Genomic DNA, 25,850 nt, shown 5'->3' with positions numbered 1-25,850 from the left:
GGGGCCAGAGCTTGATCTGATCAGGTGATGTGGCGAGTGTGGGGGGGATGACAAGGAGCTGTGGGAGAAGTTTGGACAGGAGACCTGACAAAAGCTGGGGGGCAGACTGAGATAGGGAGATGTATGGGGGGTGGAGACTGGTACTGACTGGGCAAGGAAACTTGGACTAGGTGCCAATGGGGAAACACGGGGGTGGGGAAACACCCCTACTCATCCCACCACGAGCCATTCAGCAGCAGGGATGTTACCAACCCTTACATTTCCCTGAGAGGGAACAGACCATGGTTGCCCATTATGAGGCACATGGGTCTGTACCAACATCATCACATTGTGACTAGCCAGGGCATTGTTCCAGCCAGCCAATCACCAGGCTCAGAGATGACCCCTCATTTGAATGCCTGCCACTATATATGAGTACAGCAGGGGGAAGGCCAGAGGCATTTGCAGGCAAAAGGGTTAGGCTGACCTGTGTGAGAGCAGAGCAATGGCTGCTTCCCAGAGAGGGAGGAAGAAGGCCCAGACTCGAAGGAGACAAAAGCACTATGGGAGGAAGTCCCAGGCTAAGCAGAGGAAGTCCCAGGACAAGCAAAGGAGGCAAGCCAGGCGGAAGCCAGCGGGGAAGCGTGGGAAGAGCCCCCAGGGGAAGAAGCCCTCCCCCGCCCCTTACGACGCCACGATGCTGAGACAGCTGCAACGGGACAACAAGCTCCTATCACCCAAGGCCAAAGGGCTGATGTTTTCCTTCGTGAACGACATCTACAAAAAGGTGTCCACCGAGGCTGAACGCCTGAGGAAGCAGAGCCGCCGCCCCATGATCGGCCCTTCGCAGATGCAAGCCGCCCTGCAGCAGGTGATGCCGAGGAAACGGGTCAGGCGCTCGACCACCCCGGTCTCGAAGAGATCTCACTAGAGGAACTTCCCTCCCCTTCTCCCCGGGGTGCCTCCTGGCTGGGATCAGAGGAAGAACAAGAGGGGAGAAGGGAAAGGAGGAAACGCCAGCCTGAGACACTTCAGCACCCTCCTGATTAAAGAACTGATGTTGCTTTAGACATGCCAAAAAACACACACACACACACACACAAAAAACCCCAACCTGTACTCTGCCAGAAGGACCAACTTCTCCCCCAGCAATTCTTCATGAGACACTATGAGAGACTGAATCAGTGAGAGACTTTCCATGACCAAGCCTGATAGACCGTTCCACACTGCAGCCTGCTTCAGTGAGACCATCACTGGTGGGAAGAGGAGACCATCATCTCTGGACTAAGCCAGTGAGAAAGAATTTGCATCCTAGTTAAAAAGAGACCTGCTGGCTGTGGACTTAATGAACCAGACACTTTTCATCACTGCAAATGAGAAACTATAGAAGGACTGGGTGCTTTCCTAAGGGAAATAAAATTGTCATCTTGGCATTATATTAAAACAGGATTTTAGCAGCATTTCTGGTGTTATGTTTCCTTTAGTGTAGTGGGCAATGATGGGGTGGATTGTGCTTCACAATTTAATATAAAATTAGTAGTAGTATAGTGCAGTGGGTGTGAATCTTTCCAGATGACTGGCTTGTCTTGCCTACCCCCAAGGTAGGGGATTTATCTTGCCTCCCCCAAGTTTCACCTCACTTAAAAGCGACATGCTTACAAAATCAGACATAAAAATACAGAAGTGTCACAGCCACTCTAGGACTGAAAAATTTCTGACTTTCTCATTTTTACCACAGAATTATAAATAAACTGGAATATAAATATTGCACTTACATTTCAGTGTATACAGAGCAGTATAAACTAGTCATTGCCAGTATGATATTTTAGTTTGTCCTGACTTCAGTAGTGCTTTTTATGTAGTCTGTTGCAAAAGTAGGCAAATATCTAGATGAGTTGATGTGCCCCCCCGGAAGACCTCTGCGTTCCCCCAGACAGGGGTATGTGTACCCCGATTGAGAACCACTGGTATAGTGCCTAGAAGTTCTAATCCTGGATCAGGAAAAAAAAAGCTTTTGACTAGAAGTTTTGGATTTTGCTTTACTGAAAAAAGGGGGATGCTTATCCACCACCGCCAATCATTCCTCCTTCTCACAGACTAAAAGTGAACATCCCTGTCTCAAATGTTAAAACATTTTAGACCACAGCCACCAACTTTCTCCTTTCCAGGTGGATTCTCCACCCCTGCTCTGCCCCAAGGCCCCACCCCCATTCTGCCCTTTCCCCCAAGGCCCCACCCTCGCCCTACCTCTTTCCACCCCTGCCACACCACCTGCCCCAGGGCCCCGCCCCTGCCATGCCTCTTCCCACCGCTACTCCCCAGCCTCCCCCTAGCACCTCCCACCTGCCGCCCAACTGCCGATCAGCAGCGCCCACCAAGCAGCTGATCGAAGGGTGGCTGGTGAGTGCTGAGCACCCAGTATTTTCTTTTTCATGGGTGCGCCAGCCCCGGAGCACCCACAGAGTCAGCACCTAACCCTTCAGACCACCTGAGAATTGAGGAATAGTTAAGGGACCAATAAGAGATCCAGATTTTAAATCAATCAGCCAAAAGGTGGGCAAAGCCACTACATATGCAGACAAGTCACCGCACTCTCTAGTTAGACCTGTTCCTTCCAATATTACTCCAGTCTTACCTATACTGATCTGAAGTCATGTGGCTTTCACCCAGAATCCAGTCTTTGTTAAATCAGAAGGGGCCGGATCTGCCCGATAGCAGTTTTAAGATAAAGAGGGCTTTACTGCTGTGTTGATAACACCTGCTCTTAGCAGGGTTAGAGGGCCTGGTGATAGCCTTTGTTCTCCCGCCACTGGTACTCTGGTAACAAAGGGGAATCTCATCAAGCTCTCATTGTATGTACATGTGGCCAACAAATCTTCCAGGAACACGAGAGAGCCCTGAATTCAGAATGCAAAAGTCAAGCAGGAAGAAACAAACCTTGTGGATTTTCTTCATCCATCATGAAGAAGCAAAAAGAAAAAGAAAAAAAAAGGGGGGGTGGGGGTTACAAATCCAAATCCATTTTTTCCTTGTAACTGCCACTTTTCCCAAGAAAACAAGAGGCCTCCTGTGTATTGCCATTTAAAGGCTATAATCAGCAAGCCCTACTGTAGGGGCAGACTTTTCGGAGCAAATATATTTCAATTAGCTTCCCAATCCCTTCTTTCAGAGTAGCAGCCGTGTTAATCTGTATTCGCAAAAAGAAAAGGAGTACTTGTGGCACCTTCGAGACTAACAACTTTATTTGAGCATAAGCTTTTGTGAGCTACACAGCTCACTTCATCGGATGCATCCGATGAAGTGAGCTGTAGCTCACGAAAGCTTATGCTCAAATAAATTTGTTAATCTCTAAGGTGCCACAAGTACTCCTTTTCTTTTTGCAATCCCTTCTGTCTGATCCAACTCCCACCAAGTCACTGGAGTCTTCCCACTGATTTCCGTGGGCTTTGGTTCAGGCCCATACAGAGCAGGCTGCCTTCCTCACCCAGACACTTAGAGAAGAGTGGATTTTTCCACTACAGCAATTCTCAGCCTTGGTTTTCATTCATACCTGCCGGCAAGATACTTCACCACAAACAAATACTGTTCAGAATACAGGGCCTGGAATTTCCTGTTAAGCACATTTCTGACTTCTGTGCATTGCCCTGTTGAAATCCAGGGGCTACTCACACTAGCTAGCACTACATAGGCTAGTGTCTGTATGCTTTGGCTTTCAGGGTACCTCTACTGTACACTAAGCTTACGCTCAAATAAATGTGTTAGTCTCTAAGGTGCCACAAATCCTCCTTTTCTTTTTGCGAATACAGACTAACACGGCTGTTACTCTGAAACCTGTTCTTAACTCAGGTTAGTTAGTTTGGGTTAAAGGAGCAGTGAAGACACTAACCTAGGTTAGCATCTGGAGTTCAACCACCAGGCTCCCTGCTAACTGCTTAACTGCTAACCCAAGTTAAAAACAGAGCTACTGTGTCTTCACTGCTATTTTAACCCAAGTTAAGAACACACTTCTTTGTGCACCCTTAGTTACTAGCTTTTTGCAAATGCAGATCAAAGACATAAACAATACAGCTGTATCAAAAATGGAAATACGTATCTAGACCTTGCCTAGATTAGGACTGTGACTGATGCCAGGTGTACACTGCAAACTGACATCGGTGTCACTACATCATTCAGGGGTGTGAAAAATCCACACCTCTGAGAGACTGACCTAGCCCCTGGTGTGGATGGCGCTATCTCAATGGGAGAGCTTCTCCCACTGACGGCTGCAAGTAGGTTTCAGGGGGTCCACCAAGCAGGGCTAGAATTAAGACTTGCTGGGGTCCAAGGTAGAAAGCAAAGCCCCACCGCCTGGGGCTGAAGCCCAGGGCCCTGAGCCCTGCCACCCAGGGCTGAAGCTGAAGCCTGAGCAATGTAGCTTTGTGGAGGGCCCTTTGGCATGGGGCCCCAGGCAACTGCCCTGCTTGTTGTGGCACTGGTGGGACTGTGGCTGTATTAGTATATTTTAATACTATAAGGGACTTTAAGACTGCTCATCAGTGTAAAGCAATACGTGTTTAAATGCTGGAAAGGGTCTAACAGGTTCTGTAAGCACGGCCTGGTAACTGTAAGAGCTCTTGTTGTGACGTGGGGATTTGTGCTTAAGACCGCCTCGCTCTTCTACAGCATTTTTCATGAGTAGATCTCAAAGCACTTTATAACGGCGGTCACTGTCACAAATGGAGAAACTGAGGCACGAAGAAGTGACGTGACTTGTGTAGGGTTAATCAGCAGGTCAGTGCCAGAACTGGGAATGAAACCCAGGTCTTGTGACTGTCAGTGCAGTGATCTAGCTACTAGACCATGATGATTGATTTCATCCTTTGTTTCTTTCCCATAAACCTGACACTTATTTTTAAAACAAAAATAAAGCAAGCTTTGATGAGCACAATAACGGTAAAGTCTCAATTCCTAATGGATTTCCAGTTTGGGGAGGATGATAATTATGATACTAATCAATAATAATTAACAAGGGTTAGATTCTGACACACTTACTCCAGCTGATTAGTACTTTAACCTTCCAACAGCTTCCCGGTTCTTAGTGGGACCACTCAAAGAGTAAGGCAATATTTACTATAAATAAAGGGGACTCTTTATTTGGTTAGTCTTTTAAAAAAAAGTTTGATCCCAGATTGGCTGCACTTTACAAAATACCCCCCTTACTCTGCTGGAATAGTGCAGATTTTTTTTATCAGCACACTTTGCCCCTTTAAACTAAGAATTGAGTTTTATTTCTCTCGTTTACATACGAAGTGGTGCCTTACCACACAATTTACCCTGCTGATTTCAATGGGGCCACTCATGTGGCAGAATCTGGCCCCAAATAACTTTGCTTATGGCTGGGACAGGAAGCATCTGCTTTCAGGCTGAGATTTTGTAGGGCTGTAGAATGACTCATAATACTTAGCTCTCATATAGTACCATTCCTCAGCATATCTCCAAGCACTTTGCAAAGGAAGGCACCAGCATTATCTCCATTTTTGAGATGGGGAAACTGAGGCACGGAGCGGGGACTTTGCTCAAGGTCACTCAGGAGAGCCAAGACTGGAATCTAGCTGTCTTCAGCGCTACTCCAAGGCCATGCTGCCAAATAAAGGAGAGAGAAAAGTCAGCTTGTTCCCCAGCCTCCTAGATACAGTGTTGCTGAAGGTCCTTCTACTAGTCAATAAAATCAGAAAGTGACAAAAAGTGTTAGCATCTGATTATTTGGTGACACCCTAAGAAATATACCCTATGGCTCCTAACTTCGCTAAGAGAAACAGTAAGGTTTCTCTGCACACATGAATAATTTCATTCACCACTATCCCCATGGTTTCAATGGCTTACTCTGTGAGTAAGTCTTAGTTAGTCTCTAAGGTGCCACAAAGATGCTTTTCTTTCTGTGGGTAAAGTTACTCAGGGGCATTTGTGCTTCCTGCAATCAGCCTTCACAAATGTCTCTCCTGGATCCTCATCTATCTAGCAGTTTTCTAAGCCCCCTAGGGCTGGGGAAGCAATTGAATCATTCACAAGCATAAAAACAATGTTAATTTCTCTTCCCAGGTTGCAGTAGAATGTAAAAATCTGGCCTTCTGAAACTATAGCACAAACTTTAAAAAAAAATACCAAATCATATTCAGAATTGGAGAATCTCTTTCTCTTCCCCGCCCCTTCCATGTGAAAATTACAGGTATTTTAATTTAAAAGTGTCATTCCCTGACCGGGAATCGAACCCGGGCCGCGGCGGTGAGAGCGCCGAATCCTAACCACTAGACCACCAGGGAAGAGCTGAGAGACGTCTCATGTAGGATGTACTCCTGCTGGCAGGTACAGAGCTAGTATTTTCCCCACTAGTTCTGACCAAAGCGGAAACGCAAAAGCCTTCACTGCAATCACACACCATCATTTCACGTCCCTGAATTGAGCAAAGCACCTAGACTGCACACGGAACTCTGCAGCAGACACAAATCCTGTGCAAATCAGCAGAGACTGGCTTTGCTCCCCCCCCCCGCAGTTAATTTAAACTTTGAAAGAGCTGTCTGTGCGGCGGGTTATAGATTTTACGGCTCTTTTCAAGGCTGTCTGAACAATGCTAAAATCAGAGCGGCAGCTGATCCACCCCCAAATCTCCCCTTTACCCCTTAGAGCCCCTCCATAATACAGGGCAAATAAAGATCTGATGGAAAAGAGCCCTGGAAACAAAACACATACACGTTTTTAAATATACTGTGAATGGAAAGAAGGAAAGAATCCTTGGCTTATTTTCCCATTTTAATCTAATGAGACTAAAACTTCCTTTGAGAGATAGCAAAATTAATATATTATTACTTAAAAAGATCGTGTCAGGAGTGGGATTTGAACCCACGCCTCCATACGGAGACCAGAACACCCAGGAGAGGGGAAGACAGAGCCTTGAGTCTGGCGCCTTAGACCACTCGGCCATCCTGACACCGACAGGGGCAGCTTTGAAACAAGCGTCCCACAATCTCTCTGCAGAAGTGTCCCCCCTTCGCTCTCCCTCACCGTGTTTTAATTCTGTCCTGAGAGCCCTCAGGTCTCACCTTCCACGACACACACAGACCCGCGACTGCTGCTGATCTACACAAAGGATCACAGACGCACCGAACTACTCCCGCTGGTTTAGACAGGCTCTAAACTGGACTACACCGGCTGCTCCGGCTGAGTGCTACTCGCTCCCATTCCTCAATACAGCAGCGCCCTGCCAGCAGTGTGTATCAGGTTTCAGCCCGTCTTCCCGGCCCCGGTTTTTTTTTTCCATATCCCTTCTCTCCCTTCTCCAAGGGTACCTGCCCACTTTCTCCTGCCTCCCTCTTCTCACTTGTTTCCCTTCCCCAGGCCAGAGCCAAAGTGTATAAAGAAAAGGAGTACTTGTGGCACCTTAGAGACTAACCAATTTATTTGAGCATGAGCTTTCGTGAGCTACAGCTCACTTCACGAAAGCTCATGCTCAAATAAATTGGTTAGTCTCTAAGGTGCCACAAGTACTCCTTTTCTTTTTGCGAATACAGACTAACACGGCTGTTCCTCTGAAAGTGTATAAAGTCACCCAGGCGTGGACTTCACCGTCCAGCTAGCCGCACCGAGTATATCCTGGGCTTGGATTAAACTCTCCCTTTGGCTCAGGTTGATCCCTGATTGCTGGTGTTTGCAATCATGCTTTAATCCATCCAATCCACTTCCCTCTACCGCCTGCTCAGTGGCAAGGCTAGAGTACTCGCGGCGGCTACACTATCTCCCTTCCAGTCCACACTCTCAACCCAGGGCAAACCACTGCAGCCTGGAGCACGGTACACATCTTTACCTCCCAGTCAGAAAAGCAAAGTCGCGCCCACAGTCTTCCTTTCTTCCTTCCTTCTTCTCTCTTACACACAATCGACTAGAGTTGCTCGGCCTGATTGACTGACTTACACGCACACACTCACCCCCTACTCCTCTCTGGGAATCACTGCATTTGATTCCCTTGTCATGCTAGGTATACCTTTAAACCAGTACAGGGGTGCAGTGTGGACACTCATTACAGCGACAGGCAGAAGTGGATTAGAGGATTGTAAAGCCTGGGGCCAGTGCAAGTGGGGGCCCCACCACACGCCCTGCGCTCCTGTTGGGGAAACAGGGTTGGGGCGGGGGCTTCCCCCCACCTGATGCTCCTGGGTCGATCTAACTCTTTAGTGTAGACCTGGCCTCAGCCACTCTGGGTGAATCAGGTGTAAATCCTTAGAAATCACCAGAGACTGAAAATTTGTCTACACAGGGAACTTACATAAGGATAGCTGGTTTCAGAATGGTAGCTGTGTTTTGCTGTATCAGCAAAAACAACGAGGAGTCCTTGTGGCACCTTAGAGACTAACAAATGTATTTGGGCATAAGCTTTTGTGGGCTAAAACCCACTTAATCAGATGCACGAATGGCTGCGTCTCTCAGGGGCATGAAAAATCCACATTCCTGAGAGACATAGCTATACCCACCTAATCCCTGGTGTAAACAACACTAGGTCAACAGAAGAATTCTTCCATCAACCCAGCTACCTCCTCTTGGGGAGGTGGATTACCTGTCAGCATAGCTAGTGTCTACACTGAAGTGCATCAGGGGCTAGATGCCAGAGTCAGCCACAGAGGAATGTGATATCAACAGTCCTGTGGCTAGACTAGTTTAACAAGGTGACTGTGATGTCACGTCCCAGTCTCTGTGAGATCTGTTATAAAAATTAGGCTAAATCTATATGAGAAACGCTACAGCAGCAGTGCTGTGGTGTAGACACTTCCTACAGCCAGCGGTGGGGTTTTTTCCATCACTGTAGTACATCCACCTCTCTGAGAGGGAGTCTACGCTGGGGCTTAGGTCGGCTTAACTATGCCTCGCGGGAGTGTGTGAATTTTTCACGCCCGTAAGTGACCTAGACCTCTACATTTTATGTGCACAGCAGGCCTCAGTTATGAAGTTTTGTCGGCGTAGCTATGTTGGTCCGGGGGTGTGAAAAAACCAAAGCCCTAGGCAAGATAGCCACGCCGACAAAACCCACATTGTAGGTGCAGCTACACCAACATAAGAGCATTTCTGCCAACATAGCTAATGTCAGTCAGGGAGGCTACAGAAAAACTCCTTCTGCCGCCATATGCTGCATCTACACCAGGGGGCTCTGCCAGTATCACTAGATCGGTGTGCCTATACCGGCAAAGCGTTTATAGTGTAGACAAGACCTCAGACTGGAGACCACTGGCATCTGTATGTCTCTTTCAAAGCTTTAATAGCTCAGATTAAAGCCAAAAGATACCCCATTCTTATTCATCAAGAAACAAGAAACACACAAAAAGCTGCTCCTAAAATTCCACTTTTATTGTAAAGCCAAGATGATTGTCACGTTGGGAAATTGGGGAACCTATCTCAGTTCAACCCTCATACACTCCCCAGCAGCTCTCCCATTCCAGATCACTCCCACACTTCTCATTTTCAAAACTAATTGTAAACTCACTAGCTGTCTCTTTTAAGAATGTAAACAGTTCAAAAAGAATAAACAGAAGGATTTGGATTTTTTATGCTTGTTCTAGGCTGCAAGTACATGCCCTATATTAGAAAACATAATTGTCTCTGTAGGAAGAGTTTAGGGGGGGTTATCTGACATCCCCAAAAGAGAACCTTCTTTGCCGCTTTTTTGTTGTTGTTTTTTTGTTTTGTTTTTAAATACAGTCATTGTCATATACAGTTACATTTCCAGGGATTTCAGTGGGCTTTAGATCTGGCCAACTCTGATTTACACTCACTGTGTCAGAAACTACAACCATGGGTGGTGAGTATCAAAGGCCAGGGCAGGCTAAGTCTCCCATAACCCAGGCCATAGCCCCACTCATATTCCGCCCCAAGGCCCCGCCTTCCTCCCCTGAAGCCCGCGAGGGCTCAGCTCCAGCCAGCGACCTGGAGCTCGGGCCCGCCAGTGGCCCAGCGCTGGAGTCGGCAGCTCAGGCCAGCCAGAGCGGCTGGGGTGGGCAGGGCAGGGCTCCTCTAGCGACAAGGGAGGCCTCTGGCGGAAGGGGCGGGGCTGGTGTGCTAGCCTCCCCAAAGGCGGGGTTCACCCACCACCCATGATTGCAAAACTCTTATCTGCACTTTATGTTATTGTTTTATGTAGAAAGACAGATACAACTACTTCTAAAGGTCTCAGCCCTCTCAGGGTGTGATTATGCTGTACAGACAGATAATAAAATACAGCTGCTGACACAACAAGCTCAGGGCCAGACTTACAAAGGTATTTTGGTGCCTAAAGATTCAGATAGGCACGAAGTGGGATTTTCAAAAGCACCTAACTCCCGCTGAAATCAAATGGAGTCTACGCTTAACCTGCTTCAGGTGTTTTTGAAAACCCTACGTGATGCCTATTCGGTGCCCAAATACCTTTGAAAATAGGTCTAAAAGATGTTAAATCCCAAACCACAAACCATCCCATTCTTCTTTTTCTTTGGGAAACAAGAAACACACAACAAACCACTCCTAACATTCCAATTTTATTATAATGCCGAGGTGATGTTACTGTCTCTTATTTTTCCCACCTCCCCTACAACTCTTTCATTTCTAATGGTGGCCAATCTCTTTACTTGGTCTCGATTGTCTCTGAGTTTACAAGGATGGCAAGTCTCTGCTTCATTCGGTCTGCCGCCTGGTGGCCAATAACAGAAAGCCTAGCTCATTGATTCAGCCGCGAGATGACGGTCTCTTCTTTAAAATAACGCAAATTCTCTCAGGAATTCAGGCTGTAGAATACAGGCCTCTTAAGGAGCTCTCATTGATTCAGGCTGCAGCATGATGGTCCCTTGTTTCAGGTGTTGGGATGGAGTCTCTCTCCTTTATCTGAGTGTCTGGCGTGCAGAAGAGTGTGAGGTTGGTCCACCAGTAGGGGGCAAAATGCAGGTTTGTTAGACATCTTTCCAGCAATTTTCAATCAGGCAGGTGTCAGGGTCTCTCAGGCTGGTGCTTGCTTCTCTCCCTTCTCCCCTCTTGTTCTTTCTCTCCCCCCAGCTGGGCTTGTGCCCAGGGAGAAGGGAGGGACAGTTCTCTACACAGACTCATTGCAGATGGGGGTGGCCGAGTGTTTGGCCACTTCCCTTGGCATCACCTGCTGCAGGGCAGCTCGCACCTCCGAGGAGCCCAAGGCGGGGAGCTGTTTCTGCTTCCTCAAGTGCTCGGCCTCGGTGGATACCTGGCTGTAGAGATCAGCCATGAAGGATTTCATCAGCCCCTTGGCCTTGGCCGACATGCGCACCTTCGTCATCTGCTGCAGCATCTTGGAGGCGTAGCGGGCGGGGACACCGTTCCTCCCCAGGCCCTTCTTCCCCTGGCAGCTCTTCAGCTGCTTTGCCACTGGCTTCTGCCTCATCTGATTCCCCAGCTGGGGCTTGGGCTGGCGCTTCCCCTGCTTGGGGGCGGTCCGTGGCTTATCTTGCTGGGCCTTCTGTGTCCTCTTAATCTGGACCTTCCTCTTCCCTCTCTGGGCAGCTGCCATCTTTCCACTCTGCTCCTGTTCAGCTCAGCTTTCCCCAGCCAAATGCCACCAGCCTCCCGCCAGCTGAGATCTCATATAACAGTTAGCATGCAAATGAGGGCCCACCCTGGGCTTGCTGATTGGGTAACCAGGCTGCCACTCCAGCCAATTGCATTATGACTAGGCTGTACAGGCCCCACTGTGCACTTGTGTGCGGCTATGTCATTTTCCCTTCCTTATGCAAATGACAGGCTTTTAAAACCCTAGCTGCTTATTGGCTGTTGTCTGGTCATTCTGGCCAATGAGGTGAACCTTAGAGATTTTGCATATTAAAATTACATTAGTCACATATTAATATTATTGCACCAATCTTTTATTTTATTGGGTTGGATTTATTTTTATCATTCATTTTTTATTATTTCATGTTATCAATTACATCGTGATTGAGGTAGTGGTATTAATAATACATTATTTATTATTAATTATTATTATTATTATTATTATTGCAGTAGCATCGAGGAGCTCTAGCCATGGACCAGGACCCCATTGTGCTAGCTGCTATACAAACACAGCACAAAAAGATGGCCCATTGTTTTGTTTTTAGGTTCCACCCTTCATTGTTATTTCTTCTTCTCTCTCACATAACATTGGTTTAAGTGCAGAGCAACTGGACAGAATTAAATGTTCCCATGTTTTTGTTATTTGATTTCAATGGTGAAGGCTGCCCTTGCCTTAACAAGCCCCTAGGGAATGAGCTATTGCTTCAGGATTTGTACGTTTTTTCATTTGTAATGTATAAAACCTTCCCATCCGAGTTCTCTCTAAGCACTGTATGTATGTTCTAAAGCCAATGCACATAACAAATGGATAACTGTTAACTCCAGAAATGACCCTCTCATGATCAAAGCCAAGTTGCTTTCCGACTATTCGCCACAAGAAAATAGCTGGCAATGAAATGGAAAGCCCTTGTTATGTGACACAGTGAGATGCTTATGTCTGTTTTAACCAACTCAAGTTTTCTCCAGAAATGTGTGTAAATACCTTTCAGGATCCGATGCTTTACACTCAACAAATCAAACATTTCGTACCGAGTGAAATGCTTATTGTCACTGAAGTCAATAAGACAATTAACTGCAGTAAACAAGCGCTTTGCTCAGTAGTAAATGGTGGTGAGATCGGGCCCTTATTGTATACAGTCTTCCATTCCAGGCTGACAGAGGCCTGGAACAGAGTGTGACAGGAGAATATCTGGGATGATATAGGATCTTGGAAATGGCAAGATATTTTCATTCCTCAGATAGTGCAAAACATTACATAGACTCTGATTTTCAGAGGTTCCAAGCAATAGTAGCTCCCATTGACTTCAACTGGAGTTTTAGGCGCTTGGCATTTTTGTAAACTAGATCATATAGGTCTAATTCAACTTCCTCTGGAATCATGGAAGTTTCCCATTGGAGTCAATTGGAGTTTCCTATTGACTGCTATGGGAGATGAATCAGAGCCTATATGCTACAAGACAGGACGACAGTCTCCTTGGCCCCAATCCAGCAGAACACCTAAGCAAGTCCATAGTCCCCTTCAAATCAATGGAATTACACATGTGCTTAAAGTTATGCATGTGCTTAAGTGCTTTGATGTATCAGGGACGCCGGGACCAAGTTTTCAAAGGTATTTAGGCCCCTCACAATGCCAGTAGGTCTAGTAAGATTTTCAAAAGTGTTTCAACATATTAGACACCTAACTGCTATTGAAATCAATGGGAGTTAGGAACCTAACTTGCTTAGGGGCTTTTGAACACCTGAATCTTTAGGCACCTTAGTACCTTTGCAAATCTGGTCCATTGTCAGTAGTTTTCCATCTGCTTTGCGGGTAAGATTGCTCAGATCTGTCACAGTCTCTCAGGAACTCAAAATGGGCTGGGCTGTCTGAACAGACCACTTCTCTCTGTTAAGTTCCTTCCATTCTCAGTGTTGTTGGATGTTGTCATAAATATAAAGGGAAGGGTAAACCCCTTTGAAATCCCTCCTGGCCAGGGGAAAGCTCCTCTCACCTGTAAAGGGTTAAGAAGCTAAAGGTAACCTCGCTGGCACCTGACCAAAATGACCAATGAGGAGACAAGATACTTTCAAAAGCTGGGAGGAGGGAGAGAAACAAAGGGTCTGTGTCTGTCTGTAGTCGTCTTGGCCAGGGACAGAACAGGAATGGAGTCTTAGAACTTTTAGTAAGTAATCTAGCTAGGTATGTGTTAGATTATGATTTCTTTAAATGGCTGAGAAAAGAATTGTGCTGAATAGAATGACTATTTCTGTCTGTGTATCTTTTTTGTAACTTAAGGTTTTGCCTAGAGGGGTTCTCTATGTTTTTGAATCTAATTACCCTGTAAGATATCTACCATCCTGATTTTACAGGGGGGATTTCTTTATTTCTATTTACTTCTATTTTTTATTAAAAGTCTTCTTGTAAAACACTGAATGCTTTTTCATTGTTCTCAGATCCAAGGGTTTGGGTCTGTGGTCACCTATGCAAATTGGTGAGGCTTTTTATCCAACATTTCCCAGGAAAGGGGGGTGCAAGTGTTGGGAGGATTGTTCATTATTCTTAAGATCCAAGGGTCTGGGTCTGTAGTCACCTAGGCAAATTGGTGAGGCTTTTTACCAAACCTTGTCCAGGAAGTGGGGTGCAAGGTTTTGGGAAGTATTTTGGGGGGAAGGACGCGTCCAAACAGCTCTTCCCCAGTAACCAGTATTAGTTTGGTGGTGGTAGCGGCCAGTCCAAGGTGTAATATTTTGTACCTTGGGGAAGTTTTGACCTAAGCTGGTAAAGATAAGCTTAGGAGGTTTTTCATGCAGGTCCCCACATCTGTACCCTAGAGTTCAGAGTGGGGGAGGAACCGTGACAGATGTTCTCAAATTTTAGGATAAGATTTCACAACCACCACCAAGATGAACACCTGCCCATTGTGGTTATTAAAAGGAAGTGTTGGGGCTATTATTATTGATGGGAAATGATGCTACTGCCCTTTATAGACCCAGTCGCTTAATCCCCGGAAGCAAGCAGTAGCAAGGTTCTGCCAAAAAAGCCATCTCTTTCTGTTAACATTCTCATCAATTTTTACCCTCTCTTTTGAGAACAGTTACCAAGCAGATTCTAATTAACCACCTTCAGCTACACCTAATACTTCTTCTTTATGAACGCCTTATCAACCCCGGTCTAGTCTGTGATAGGTCGCCCCTCTTTAAGATGCCACCTGATGTGCTGAGATACCACTGAGCCCGCCCGTTCTAACAGCATAGGTCCCCTTTTTACCTGTCTTGCTGAGCCAGGCTCTTAAGCATCCTCCAGAACACACACAGGCAGGGCCACACCCAACTGCAGAACGACACAGACACTGAGATCAGCTCTGGGAAGACTCAGCTAAAGGGACTTGCCCCAGCACTCAGGTGCCTACCTCCCTCAATGTGCCCCCCACCCCCAATTATGAATTGCACAAACTGGGTTATATTATAAACAAGAAATAAATTTATAAACTATAAAAGATAGATTTTAAGTGGTTAAAGAGATAGCAAAGAGAACAAAAATATATTACTAAAAAATTAAAACAAAACACTCAAACTAAGCTTGTTTCACTAAAGAAATTGGTTACAAATAGTAATTTCTCACCCTAGATATTGTTGCAGGCAGATTACAGAAAGTCTTGAAAGGCAGCTGCACTGGCCTGCCGCTTGAGACCTCAGGTATAATAATTTTATTAATATGATGTTGAAGTAAAAAGAAAACAGTACAGAGTTTAAGCATAGAAGTCTCTGGTTATCAGGGAATAAGGTATAGAATCACAGAATCATAGAATATCAGGGTTGGAAGGAACCTCAGGAGGTCACCTAGTCCAACCCCCTGCTCAAAGCAGGACCAATCCCCAGTTAAATCATCCCAGCCAGGGCTTTGTCAAGCCTGACCTTAAAACTTCTAAGGAAGGAGATTCTACCACCTCCCTAGGTAACGCATTCCAGTGTTTCACCACCCTCCTAGTGAAAAAGTTTTTCCTACTTTTACAGATTATCAAGGGGTGAAAAATTCGGTTTAGGAACGGGTGGCGTAAGGAATACATAAACTGCAATCTCCCTGATTGGGGCTAAAAGTTTAATGGGTCAAAGTACAGACATTGAGATATGGGGAAAAAGAAAAGGAGTACTTGTGGCACCTTAGAGACTAACCAATTTATTTGAGCATAAGCTTTCGTGAGCTACAGCTCACTTCATCAGATGCATACTGTGGAAACTGCAGAAGACATTATATACACACAGAGACCATGAAACAATACCTCCTCCCACCCCACTGTCCTGCTGGTAATAGCTTATCTAAAGTGATCATCAAGTTGGGCCATTTCCAGCACAAATCCAGGTTTTCTCACCCTCCGCACCTCCCCACACAAACTCACTCTCCTGCTGGTAATAGCCCATCCAAAGTAACCACTCTCTTCACAATGTGTATGATAATCAAGGTGGGCCATTTCCTGCACAAATCCAGGTTCTCTCACCTACATGCCTCCAGCTTTCACCCTGACCACACCACACAATCCATCGTCTACAGCCAAGCTCTGCGATACAACCGCATTTGCTCCAACCCCTCAGACAGAGACAAACACCTACAAGATCTCTGTCAAGCTTTCTTACAACTACAATACCCACCTGCGGAAGTGAAGAAACAGATTGATAGAGCCAGAAGAGTTCCCAGAAGTCACCTACTACAGGACAGGCCTAACAAAGAAAATAACAGAACGCCACTAGCCGTCACCTTCAGCCCCCAACTAAAACCCCTCCAACGCATTATTAAGGATCTACAACCTATCCTGAAGGATGACCCAACACTCTCACAAATCTTGGGAGACAGGCCAGTCCTTGCCTACAGACAGCCCCGCAACCTGAATACTCACCAACAACCACATACCACACAACAGAACCACTAACCCAGGAACCTATCCTTGCAACAAAGCCCGTTGCCAACTGTGCCCACATATCTATTCAGGGGACACCATCACAGGGCCTAATAACATCAGCCACACTATCAGAGGCTCGTTCACCTGCACATCCACCAATGTGATATATGTCATCATGTGCCAGCAATGCCCCTCTGCCATTTACATTGGTCAAACTGGACAGTCTCTACGTAAAAGAATAAATGGACACAAATCAGATGTCAAGAATTATAACATTCATAAACCAGTCGGAGAACACTTCAATCTCTCTGGTCACGCAGTCACAGACATGAAGGTCGCTATCTTACAACAAAAAAACTTCAAATCCAGACTCCAGCGAGAAACTGCTGAATTGGAATTCATTTGCAAATTGGATACTATTAATTTAGGCTTAAATAGAGACTGGGAGTGGCTAAGTCATTATGCAAGGTAGCCTATTTCCCCTTGTTTTTTCCTAACCCCCTCCCCCCCAGACGTTCTGGTTAAACTTGGATTTAAACTTGGAGAGTGGTCAGTTTGGATGAGCTATTGCCAGCAGGAGAGTGAGTTTGTGTGTGTGTGTGTTTCCGGGGGGGGTGGGGGGAGGGTGAGAAAGCCTGGATTTGTGCTGGAAATGGCCCACCTTGATTACCATGCATATTGTAGGGAGAGTGGTCACTTTGGATGAGCTATTACCAGCAGGAGAGTGAGTTTGTGTGTGTATGGGGGTGGGGGGGTGAGAAAACCTGGATTTGTGCTGGAAATGGCCCAACTTGATGATCACTTTAGATAAGCTATTACCAGCAGGAGAGTGAGTTTGTGTGTGTATGGGGGTGGGGGGGTGAGAAAACCTGGATTTATGCTGGAAATGGCCCACCTTGATTATCATGCACATTGTAGGGAGAGTGGTCACTTTGGATAAGCTATTACCAGCAGGAGAGTGAGTTTGTGGGGGGGGGATGCGGAGGGTGAGAAAACCTGGATTTGTGCTGGAAATGGCCCAACTTGATGATCACTTTAGATAAGCTATTACCAGCAGGACAGTGGGGTGGGAGGAGGTATTGTTTCATGGTCTCTGTGTGTATATAATGTCTTCTGCAGTTTCCACAGTATGCATCCGATGAAGTGAGCTGTAGCTCACGAAAGCTCATGCTCAAATAAATTGGTTAGTCTCTAAGGTGCCACAAGTCCTCCTTTTCCTTTTGCGAATACAGACTAACACGGCTGTTACTCTGAAACCTGAGATATGGGGGTATGTTGTTCATATAATGGCTATGTTCAGGTGTGGAGTATAATGAGTGGATACGATGATGAGGATGGATTCACCCTTATGTGGTGGGATTTAATGTTCAGTGAGTTTATGGTTCCAGTTCATATGCTCCAATGGAAAAAGTCTCTCAGTCCTTTTCCCATAGTTGATGCATGATGTCGTACCAGCTCACACCTCCTGGTACTGTCAGTGGCCGGTGATGTGTTCGATGTAGATGTCCCTGGACATCGGATGGTGTCCGAGACCATGAGACGCCGCATGAGCCGTGCGTAGCGTCGACCGATCCCACAGGTCCGCAGCACACACTAGTTGCAGAGGTCCCATATTACTCACAAGCTGGATACCCTTCCAGGTTGGGCTCAACCCTTCTCCCCCAAGTTCAGTTCTTGCTTCCAGGTATTTTTCAGTTTCTCTTTGGGTGGAGAGGCAGAGGAGAACATTGATGATGTCACTTCCCTGCCTTATATAGCTCTTGTGTAAGGCGGGAACCCTTTGTCTTGCAGTGGAAAAACACTAGCATTCCAAAAAGTGGGTGGGTCCCGTACCAGGTGACTCAGACCCCTGTCTCTGCAGGGCTGTGACAGCCATTACTAGCAGGGCGTCTGGAGCATCCACTGGAAGACTAAGCTCTTTCACAGTCCATTGTCTTTGCTAATGAGCCATCAGCCCTGTCTGGCTTTTTCATTGTTGTACCCGAAGGGCTAGTTGGGGGTGACACCCAAAATATCCCATTTGAAATACAGATGCATAGTGAATATTCCTAACTTCAGATACAGAAATGATACAGGCATACACATTGGATAATCACATTCAGTACATAATAACTTTTCCAATAATATCTTACATGAGCTATCTTGCATAAAGTATATCTCCGTTATGCCATATCATAAGCATATTACCATAAATAATATGAAATGGAATGTCACATAGACCTGGTGCTGGATAAGGAGTTGTGGTTGTGAGGGTCTCTTCCTAGTGAGGCTCCAAGGTCAGGTGTCCATTTTAGACTTTACCATGTCTACCATCAGCCTCTGATATGGTTGACTATGAGGTGTTGTGGGACCTGGCAGAGGCAGATGGAGTCACTTCTAATTGTAAATAAGGGGGGGACGGACCCAAAGGAACTAAAATTTGTGCTTTAGATCTGGGGTTCTCAACCTTTGCCTCCCCCCCAAATCCTATAAAAACTCCATGGCCGACCTGTGCCACAGCAACTGTTTTTCTGCCTTTTAAAGCCAGGGCCAGCGTTAGGGGTTAGCAAGCAGGGCAATTTCCCAGGGCCCCACGCCACAGGGGCCCCCACGAAGCCAACTTGCTCAGGCTTCAGCTTCAGCCCCAGGTGGTGGGGCTCAGAGCCCAGGGCTTCGGCTTTCTGGGCTTCAGTGAGTCTAATGCCAGCCCTGCTTGATGGACCCCCTAAAATCTGCTCGCAGCCTCCAAGGGGGCCTCGGATCCCTAGTTGAAAACCACTGCTTTAAAACAACTCCATTCTTTCCTTTCTTGGAGATTCCACAGAGTTGTATTGGACAGATATAAAAAGCCAGTTATAAAAAGCCGGTCAGCTGCGAACCAGCTGAGCAGCGAACAGCAGAGAGGCTAACAGAGGGAGTTTGCCTGGGAGTTCTCCTGGGGAGAGCCCACTGAGGCTTTCATCTTGCACGCTTCTCTGAGTAGTTACTACAACTCCTGAGGAAGCTCGTAGAAGGAAGGTAATATGGATGGTGAGCGTTCAGCTATTGTGACCTGCACAGGATGTGCCATGTTTGTCTTTCTTCCACAGGACAGAAGCGACTTTGTCTGGACAAAGTGCAAGCTGGTCTCCATATTGGAAGAGTAGGTTCAAGGTCTGGAGAAACAAGGATTGACCCTGTGTTGCATAAGAGAAACTGAAGATTTCCGGGACAGACCTCAGGATATGCTTCTACGGACACAACGTTCTGAAGATTCAGAGCAGGCTACGCAGTGGGGACAGAAGGACGGTGAAGAAATTTGGCAGCATGTGACCTCCAGAAGAAGAAAGGGGAGCGTCCATGTATCAGTCATGCAGATACAGGTAAGCAACTGTTTTCACGTTCTCTCCACAGATACGAATGCAGAGAGTGGACTAGATGATACATCTGAGGGAAGGGAACAGAAGGAGACTCCACCAATTGGAAGGCATGAGATGCACTGTCCTGGGGATGGGGGTTCCACGACCACCACTCCCAAGAGAAGGAGGCTGGTGGTGGTCGTCGGGGACTCTCTCCTCAGGGGGACTGAGGCATCTATCTGCCACCCCAATCGGGAAAACTGAGAAGTTTGCTGCTTGCCAGGAGCTAGGATTCACGATGTGACGGACAGACTGCCGAGACTCATCAAGCCCTCGGATCACTACCCCTTCCTGATTCTCCACGTGGGCACCAATGATACTGCCAAGAATGACCTTGAGCAGATCACTGTAGACTACGTGACTCTGGGAAGAAGGATAAAGGAGCTTGAGGTGCAAGTGGTGTTCTCGTCCATCCTCCCCATGGAAGGAAAAGAGAGGGAAGAGCATCTTTGCAAGCAGGCTGGCAAACCTAGTGAGGAGGGCTTTAAACTAGGTTCACCGGGACAAGGAGACCAAAGCCCTGAGGTAAGTGGAGAAGTGGGATACCGGGAGGAAGCACGAGCAGGAGAGCGTGAGAGGGAACGGCTCCTGCCTCATACTGAGAAAGAGGGACGATCAGCGAGTTATCTTAAGTGCCTATACACAAATGCAAGAAGCCTGGGAAACAAGCAGGGAGAACTGGAAGTCCTGGCACAGTCAAGGAATTATGATGTGATTGGAATAACAGAGACTTGGTGGGATAACTCACATGACTGGAGTACTGTCGTGGATGGATATAAACTGTTCAGAAAGGACAGGCAGGGCAGAAAAGGCGGGGGAGTTGCATTGTATGTAAGAGAGCAGTATGACTGCTCAGAGCTCCGGTATGAAACCGCAGAAAAACCTGAGAGTCTCTGGATTAAGTTTAGAAGTGTGAGCAACAAGGGTGATGTCGTGGTGGGAGTCTGCTATAGACCACCAGAACAGGGGGAATGAGGTGGACGAGGCTTTCTTCCGGCAACTCACGGAAGTTACTAGATCTCACGCCCTGGTTCTCATGGGAGACTTCAATCGCCCTAATATCTGCTGGGAGAGCAATACAGCGGTGCACAGGCAATACAGGAAGATTTTGGAAAGTGTAGGGGACAATTTCCTGGTGCAAGTGCTGGAGGAACCAACTAGGGGCAGAGCTCTTCTTGACCTGCTGCTCACAAACCGGAAAGAATTAGTAGGGGAAGCAAAAGTGGATGGGAACCTGGGAGGCAGTGACCATGAGATGGTCGAGTTCAGGATCCTGACACAAGGAAGAAAGGAGAGCAGCAGAATACGGACCCTAGACTTCAGAAAAGCAGACTTTGACTCCCTCAGGGAACTGATGGGCAGGATCCCCTGGGAGAATAACATGAGGGGAAAGGAGTCCAGGAGAGCTGGCTGTATTTTAAAGAATCCTTATTGAGGTTACAGGAACAAACCATCCCGATGTGTAGAAAGAATAATAAATATGACAGGCAACCAACTTGGCTTAACAGTGAAATCGTTGCTGATCTTAAACACAAAAAAGAAGCTGACAAGAAGTGGAAGATTGGACAAATAACCAGGGAGGAGTATAAAAATATTGCTCAGGCATGCAGGAGTGAAATCAGGAAGGCCAAACCACACTTGGAGTTGCAGCTAGCAAGAGATGTTAAGAGTAACAAGAAGGGTTTCTTCAGGTACGTTAGCAACAAAAAGAAAGTCAAGGAAAGTGTGGGCCCCTTACTGAATGAGGGAGGCAACCTAGTGACAGAGGATGTGGAAAAAGCAAATGTATTCAATGCTTTTTTTGCCTCTGTCTTCACAAACAAGGTCAGCTCCCAGACTACTGCACTGGGCAGCACAGCATGGGGAGGAGGTGACCAGCCCTCTGTGGAGAAAGAAGTGGTTTGGGACTATTTAGAAAAGCTGGACAAGCACAAGCCCATGGGGCCGGATGCGCTGCATCCAAGAGTGCTAAAGGAGTTGGTGGATGTGATTGCAGAGCCATTGGCCATTCTTTGAAAACTCATGGCGATCAGGGGAGGTCCCAGACGACTGGGAAAAGGCTAATGTAGTGCCCATCTTTAAAAAAGGGAAGAAGGAGGATCCGGGGAACTACAGGCCAGTCAGCTTCACCTCAGTCCCTGGAAAAATTATGGAGCAGGTCCTCTAGGAGTCAATTCTGAAGCACTTAGAGGAGAGGAAAGTGATCAGGAACAGTCAGCATGGATTCACCAAGGGCAAGTCATGCCTGACTAATCTAATTGCCTTCTATGACGAGATAACTGTCTCTGTGGATGAGGGGAAAGCAGTGGACGTGTTGTTCCTTGACTTTAGCAAAGCTTTTGACACGGTTTCCCACAGTATTCTTGCCAGCAAGTTAAAGAAGTATGGGCTGGACGAATGGACTATAAGGTGGATAGAAAGCTGGCTAGATTGTTGGGATCAACGGGTAGTGATCAATGGCTCCATGTCTAGTTGGCAGCCGGTATCAAGTGGGGTGCCCCAAGGGTCAGTCCTGGGGCTGGTTTTGTTCAATATCTTCATTAATGATCTGGAGGATGGGGTGGATTGCACCCGCAGCAAGTTTGCAGATGACACTAAACTGGGAGGAGAGGTAGATATGCTGGAGGGTAGGGATAGGATACAGGGGGACCTAGACAAATTAGAGGATTGGGCCAAAAGAAATCTGATGAGGTTCAACAAGGACAAGTGCAGAATCCTGCACTTAGGGCAGAAGAATCCCATGCACCACTACAGACTAGGGACCGAATGGCTCAGCAGCATTTCTGCAGAAAAGGACCTAGGGGTTACAGTGGAGGAGAAGCTGGATATGAGTCTACAGTGTGCCCTTGTTGCCAAGATGGCCAATGGCATTTTGGGATGTATAAATAGAGGCATTGCCAGCAGATCGAGGGACGTGATTGTTCCCCTCTATTCGACATTGGTGAGGCCTCATCTGGAGTACTGTGTCCAGTTTTGGGCCCCACACTACAACAAGGATGTGAAAAAATTGGAAAGCGTCCAGCGGAGGGCAACAAAAATGATTAGGGGACTGGAACACATGAGTTATGAGGAGAGGCTGAGGGAACTGGGATTGTTTAGTCTGCGGAAGAGAAGAATGAGTGGGGATTTGATAGCTGCTTTCAACTACCTGAAAGGGGGTTCCAAAGAGGATGGATCTAGACTGTTGTCAGGGTAGCAGATGACAGAACGAGGAGTAATGGTCTCAAGTTGCAGTGGGGAAGGTTTAGGTTGGATATTACAAAAATCTTTTTCACTAGGAGGGTAGTGAAGCACTGAAATGCGTTATCTGGCTGGTGAATCTTGCCCATATGCTCAGGCTTCAGCTGACCGCTATATTTGGGGTCGGGAAGGAATTTTCCTCCAGGGCAGATTGGAAGAGGCTCTGGGGGTTTTTCGCCTTCCTCTGTAGCATGGGACACGGGTCACTTGCTGGAGGATTCTCTGCACCTTGAAGTCTTTAAACCATGATTTCAGGACTTCAGTAGCTCAGACATAGGTGAGAGGTTTATCGCAGGAGTGGGTGGGTGAGATTCTGTGGCCTGCATTGTGCAGGAGGTCAGAATAGATGATCATAATGGTCCCTTCTGACCTTAATATCTATGAATCTATGAACCTAGGGAAGTGGTGGAATCTCCATCCTTAGAGGTTTTTAAGGCCCAGCTTGACAAAGCCCTGGCTGGGATGATTTAGTTGGGGATTGGTCCTGCTTTGAGCAGGGGGTTGTACTAGATGACCTCCTGAGGTCCCTTCCAACCCTGATATTCTATGATTCTATGATTCTATGACACATCCTCCTTAAGGGACCTGTTTATTGTACACATGAAGACCCTAGAGGTGAGAAACTGTAAGACGTAACATCTTAGCATCTTCTGCGTAATTTGGACAATACCAAAGTAGTTAGGAAGAGGAATAAATCTGGAGGAACTGGAGATGGTTGTTACAGTTCTCTAGGCTGAAAGGCTAGCCTATATCCACTCTTTTCTTAATGGTTTATAATCTTGAGTTCTTATCCTTCCAAGCCGAAAACGGAGGCCTATATGCCTTTATCTGTGGCTGGATATTTATTTTAAGCACTGATCAGAAAAAAAGGATGCATTGAAAGCCCTTTGTGTTCACTCTAGCAGAAGTCTGCAACTCATTAAGACTTTATCTTAAATGCTCATAGACTCATAGACTTTAAGGTCAGAAGGGATCATCGTGATCATCTAGCTAGTCTGACCTCCTGCACTTTGCAGGCCACAAAACCTCACCCACCCATCCCTGTAATAGATCCCTAACCTCTGGCTGAGTTACTGAAGCCCTCACATCATGATTTAAAGAGAATCCACCATTTACACTAGTTTAAACCTGCAAGTGACCCATGCCCGTGCTGCAGAGGAAGGCGAAAAACCCCCAGGGAGGGGCTCTGCCAATCTGACCCAGGGGAAAATTCCTTCCTGGCCCCAAATATGGCAATCAGTTAGACACTGAGCATGTGGGCAAGACCTGCCAGGCAGACACCTGGGAAAGAATTCTCTGCAGTAATTCAGAACCCTCCCCATCTAGTGTCCCATCACCAGCCATTGGAGATATTTGCTCCTAGCAGTCGCATACTGGCTACATCATGTTATTGTAGATAGTCCCATCATACCATCCCCTCCATAAACGTAGGAAGCTCCATCTTGAAGCCAGTTAGCTAAAACATAAAGCACTCCCCCCACTCCCATATAAAGGAAACATTTAGCAACAGAAATTGCTGCTAAAATCCTGTTTATTATAATGCCAAGATGACCTTAATTTCTCCCCTTATGATAACATCTCATTGGCAATCCTTTCATTTAGAATGTTCGCAAATCTCTTCCCTCAGACTCTTTCAGTGAAGCAATGCAGAGAAGACAGTCTCCATCCATCACGGAAAGTACCGCTTGCAAATTCAAGGTGCAGCATGAGAATCTTTTTTTCCCAGGTGTGAAAAGTCTTTGGTGCTGGTTCAGGATAAACTCTTTTCTTCTGATGAAGAATGGTATTTTTCGCAATGTTTGATGATCCCATTGTGTCAGGATGCTGCATGACCCTCTCTCATTCATAATCATGGAGATTCCACTTTTGATTCCATCTCTGCTCTAGCTCAGCTTCCTGCATGAAGAATTGCTGTACACAGGGCTGGTCCTTAACAAAGGGCAAAGTGCAGCTTTTCTGGTCATCTTGAAGGCAATGATAGATCTTTAATCAGGCAGGCATTAGGGTCTCTCAGGCTGGTGTTTGCTCCTCTCCCTTCTCCCTTCTTGCTCTTTCTCTTACCCCTGCCATGGTGTAGGGCCTTAGGGCGAAAGGAAAGGGAATGTTTCTCTAACGAGACTTGCTGTGGATGGAAGTGATGGAATAATTGGCAACATTCCCCTTCATCACCTTCTCCAGAGCAGCTTGCACCTCTGAGGTGCCGATGAAAGACCCGCGTCTCTTCTTTCTCCTGCGGTCAGCCTCCGTGAATACTCCGCTGTAGAGACTGCACATGGAGGAGTTCATCAGTCCCTTGGCTTTGGCCGACATGCGCCGATTTCCCCGCTGCAGCCGACCCATCATCTCAGAGATATACAAAGCAGAAAAACGCCTCTTCCCCCGGCTTTTCCTCAATCGCTTCAACACCGGCTTCCACCCACCTTGCTGGGGCTGGGACGTTTTCCACTTGGGCTGTGGCTTCTGAAGCATCATCTGCTGGGTCTTCTGCCTTCTCCGGATCTGGGCCTTCTTCTTTCTTGTCTGGGCAGCAGCCATTGCTCTCCACCCTGGTCTCTCCAGCTCAGTTCTCAGCCTGCAGTGGCTTCGCATTAGCTGTACTCCTATATAGTGACAGGCATTCAAATGAGGCACTGACCCTGTGCCCAGTGATTGGCTGGTTAGGACAATGGCCTTGTTAGCCACACTGTAATGGTGATCCTCGTAATGAGGGATTCGAATTCACTCCTTCTCATATGAAAATGAAGGAAATTGTAGCATTCCACGTGCTCACCGGCTTTTGGTAGGATGAGTAGGGCAATTAAGTTGCTATGGCAAT

At 46.8% G+C, this 25,850-nt stretch overlaps 3 protein-coding genes and 2 non-coding genes across 7 annotated transcripts in view; all 5 read right to left on the bottom strand.

The window, feature by feature from the left end:
* The window catches only part of LOC140898281 (L-amino-acid oxidase), a 51,473-nt gene extending 44,356 nt beyond the window's left edge, over nt 1–7,117 (bottom strand). For 2 of the 3 annotated variants that reach the window (XM_073311912.2, XM_078848812.1), the window contains exons 1-2: nt 7,018–7,091; nt 5,437–5,598 (exon numbers count right to left, since the gene is read on the bottom strand). In XM_073311912.2, coding sequence (XP_073168013.1) covers nt 5,437–5,449 — 13 coding nt within the window. In that variant the 5' untranslated portion in view covers nt 5,450–5,598; nt 7,018–7,091. Of the gene's footprint in view, nt 1–5,436; nt 5,599–7,017 lie in introns of all 3 variants that reach the window. The other variant, XM_073311913.2, reaches the window with a different exon arrangement.
* TRNAE-CUC (transfer RNA glutamic acid (anticodon CUC)) lies at nt 6,207–6,278 on the bottom strand. The gene has a single exon. It is a non-coding gene; the product is annotated as a tRNA-Glu (tRNA).
* TRNAL-CAA (transfer RNA leucine (anticodon CAA)) lies at nt 6,835–6,943 on the bottom strand. Its single transcript has 2 exons — nt 6,906–6,943; nt 6,835–6,880 (listed from the first exon to the last, which is right to left on the bottom strand). It is a non-coding gene; the product is annotated as a tRNA-Leu (tRNA).
* Nucleotides 7,118–11,059: 3,942 nt separating the features above from the next.
* Nucleotides 11,060–11,506, bottom strand: LOC140898131 (histone H2B type 3-B-like). Its single transcript, XM_073311579.1, has one exon. It carries the CDS (start codon nt 11,504–11,506, stop codon nt 11,060–11,062), a length of 447 nt encoding a protein of 148 aa, XP_073167680.1.
* Nucleotides 11,507–25,144: 13,638 nt separating this feature from the next.
* On the bottom strand, nt 25,145–25,570 carry LOC140898130 (H2B.U histone 2-like). The gene has a single exon (XM_073311578.1). It carries the CDS (start codon nt 25,568–25,570, stop codon nt 25,145–25,147), a length of 426 nt encoding a protein of 141 aa, XP_073167679.1.
* Nucleotides 25,571–25,850: the final 280 nt, after the last annotated feature.

The sequence above is a fragment of the Lepidochelys kempii genome, chromosome 14, assembly GCF_965140285.1.
Source record: "Lepidochelys kempii isolate rLepKem1 chromosome 14, rLepKem1.hap1, whole genome shotgun sequence".
NCBI classification, from domain to species: domain Eukaryota; kingdom Metazoa; phylum Chordata; order Testudines; family Cheloniidae; genus Lepidochelys; species Lepidochelys kempii.
The sequence above is the reverse complement of the archived record's forward strand: the minus strand, read 5'-3'. Positions and strand labels throughout refer to the sequence as shown.

Bases quoted from the DNA above. Each gene is read 5' to 3' on its own strand.
- LOC140898131 (XM_073311579.1), bottom strand. From the start codon at position 11,506: ATGGCAGCTGCCCAGAGAGGGAAGAGGAAGGTCCAGATTAAGAGGACA.
- LOC140898130 (XM_073311578.1), bottom strand. From the start codon at position 25,570: ATGGCTGCTGCCCAGACAAGAAAGAAGAAGGCCCAGATCCGGAGAAGG.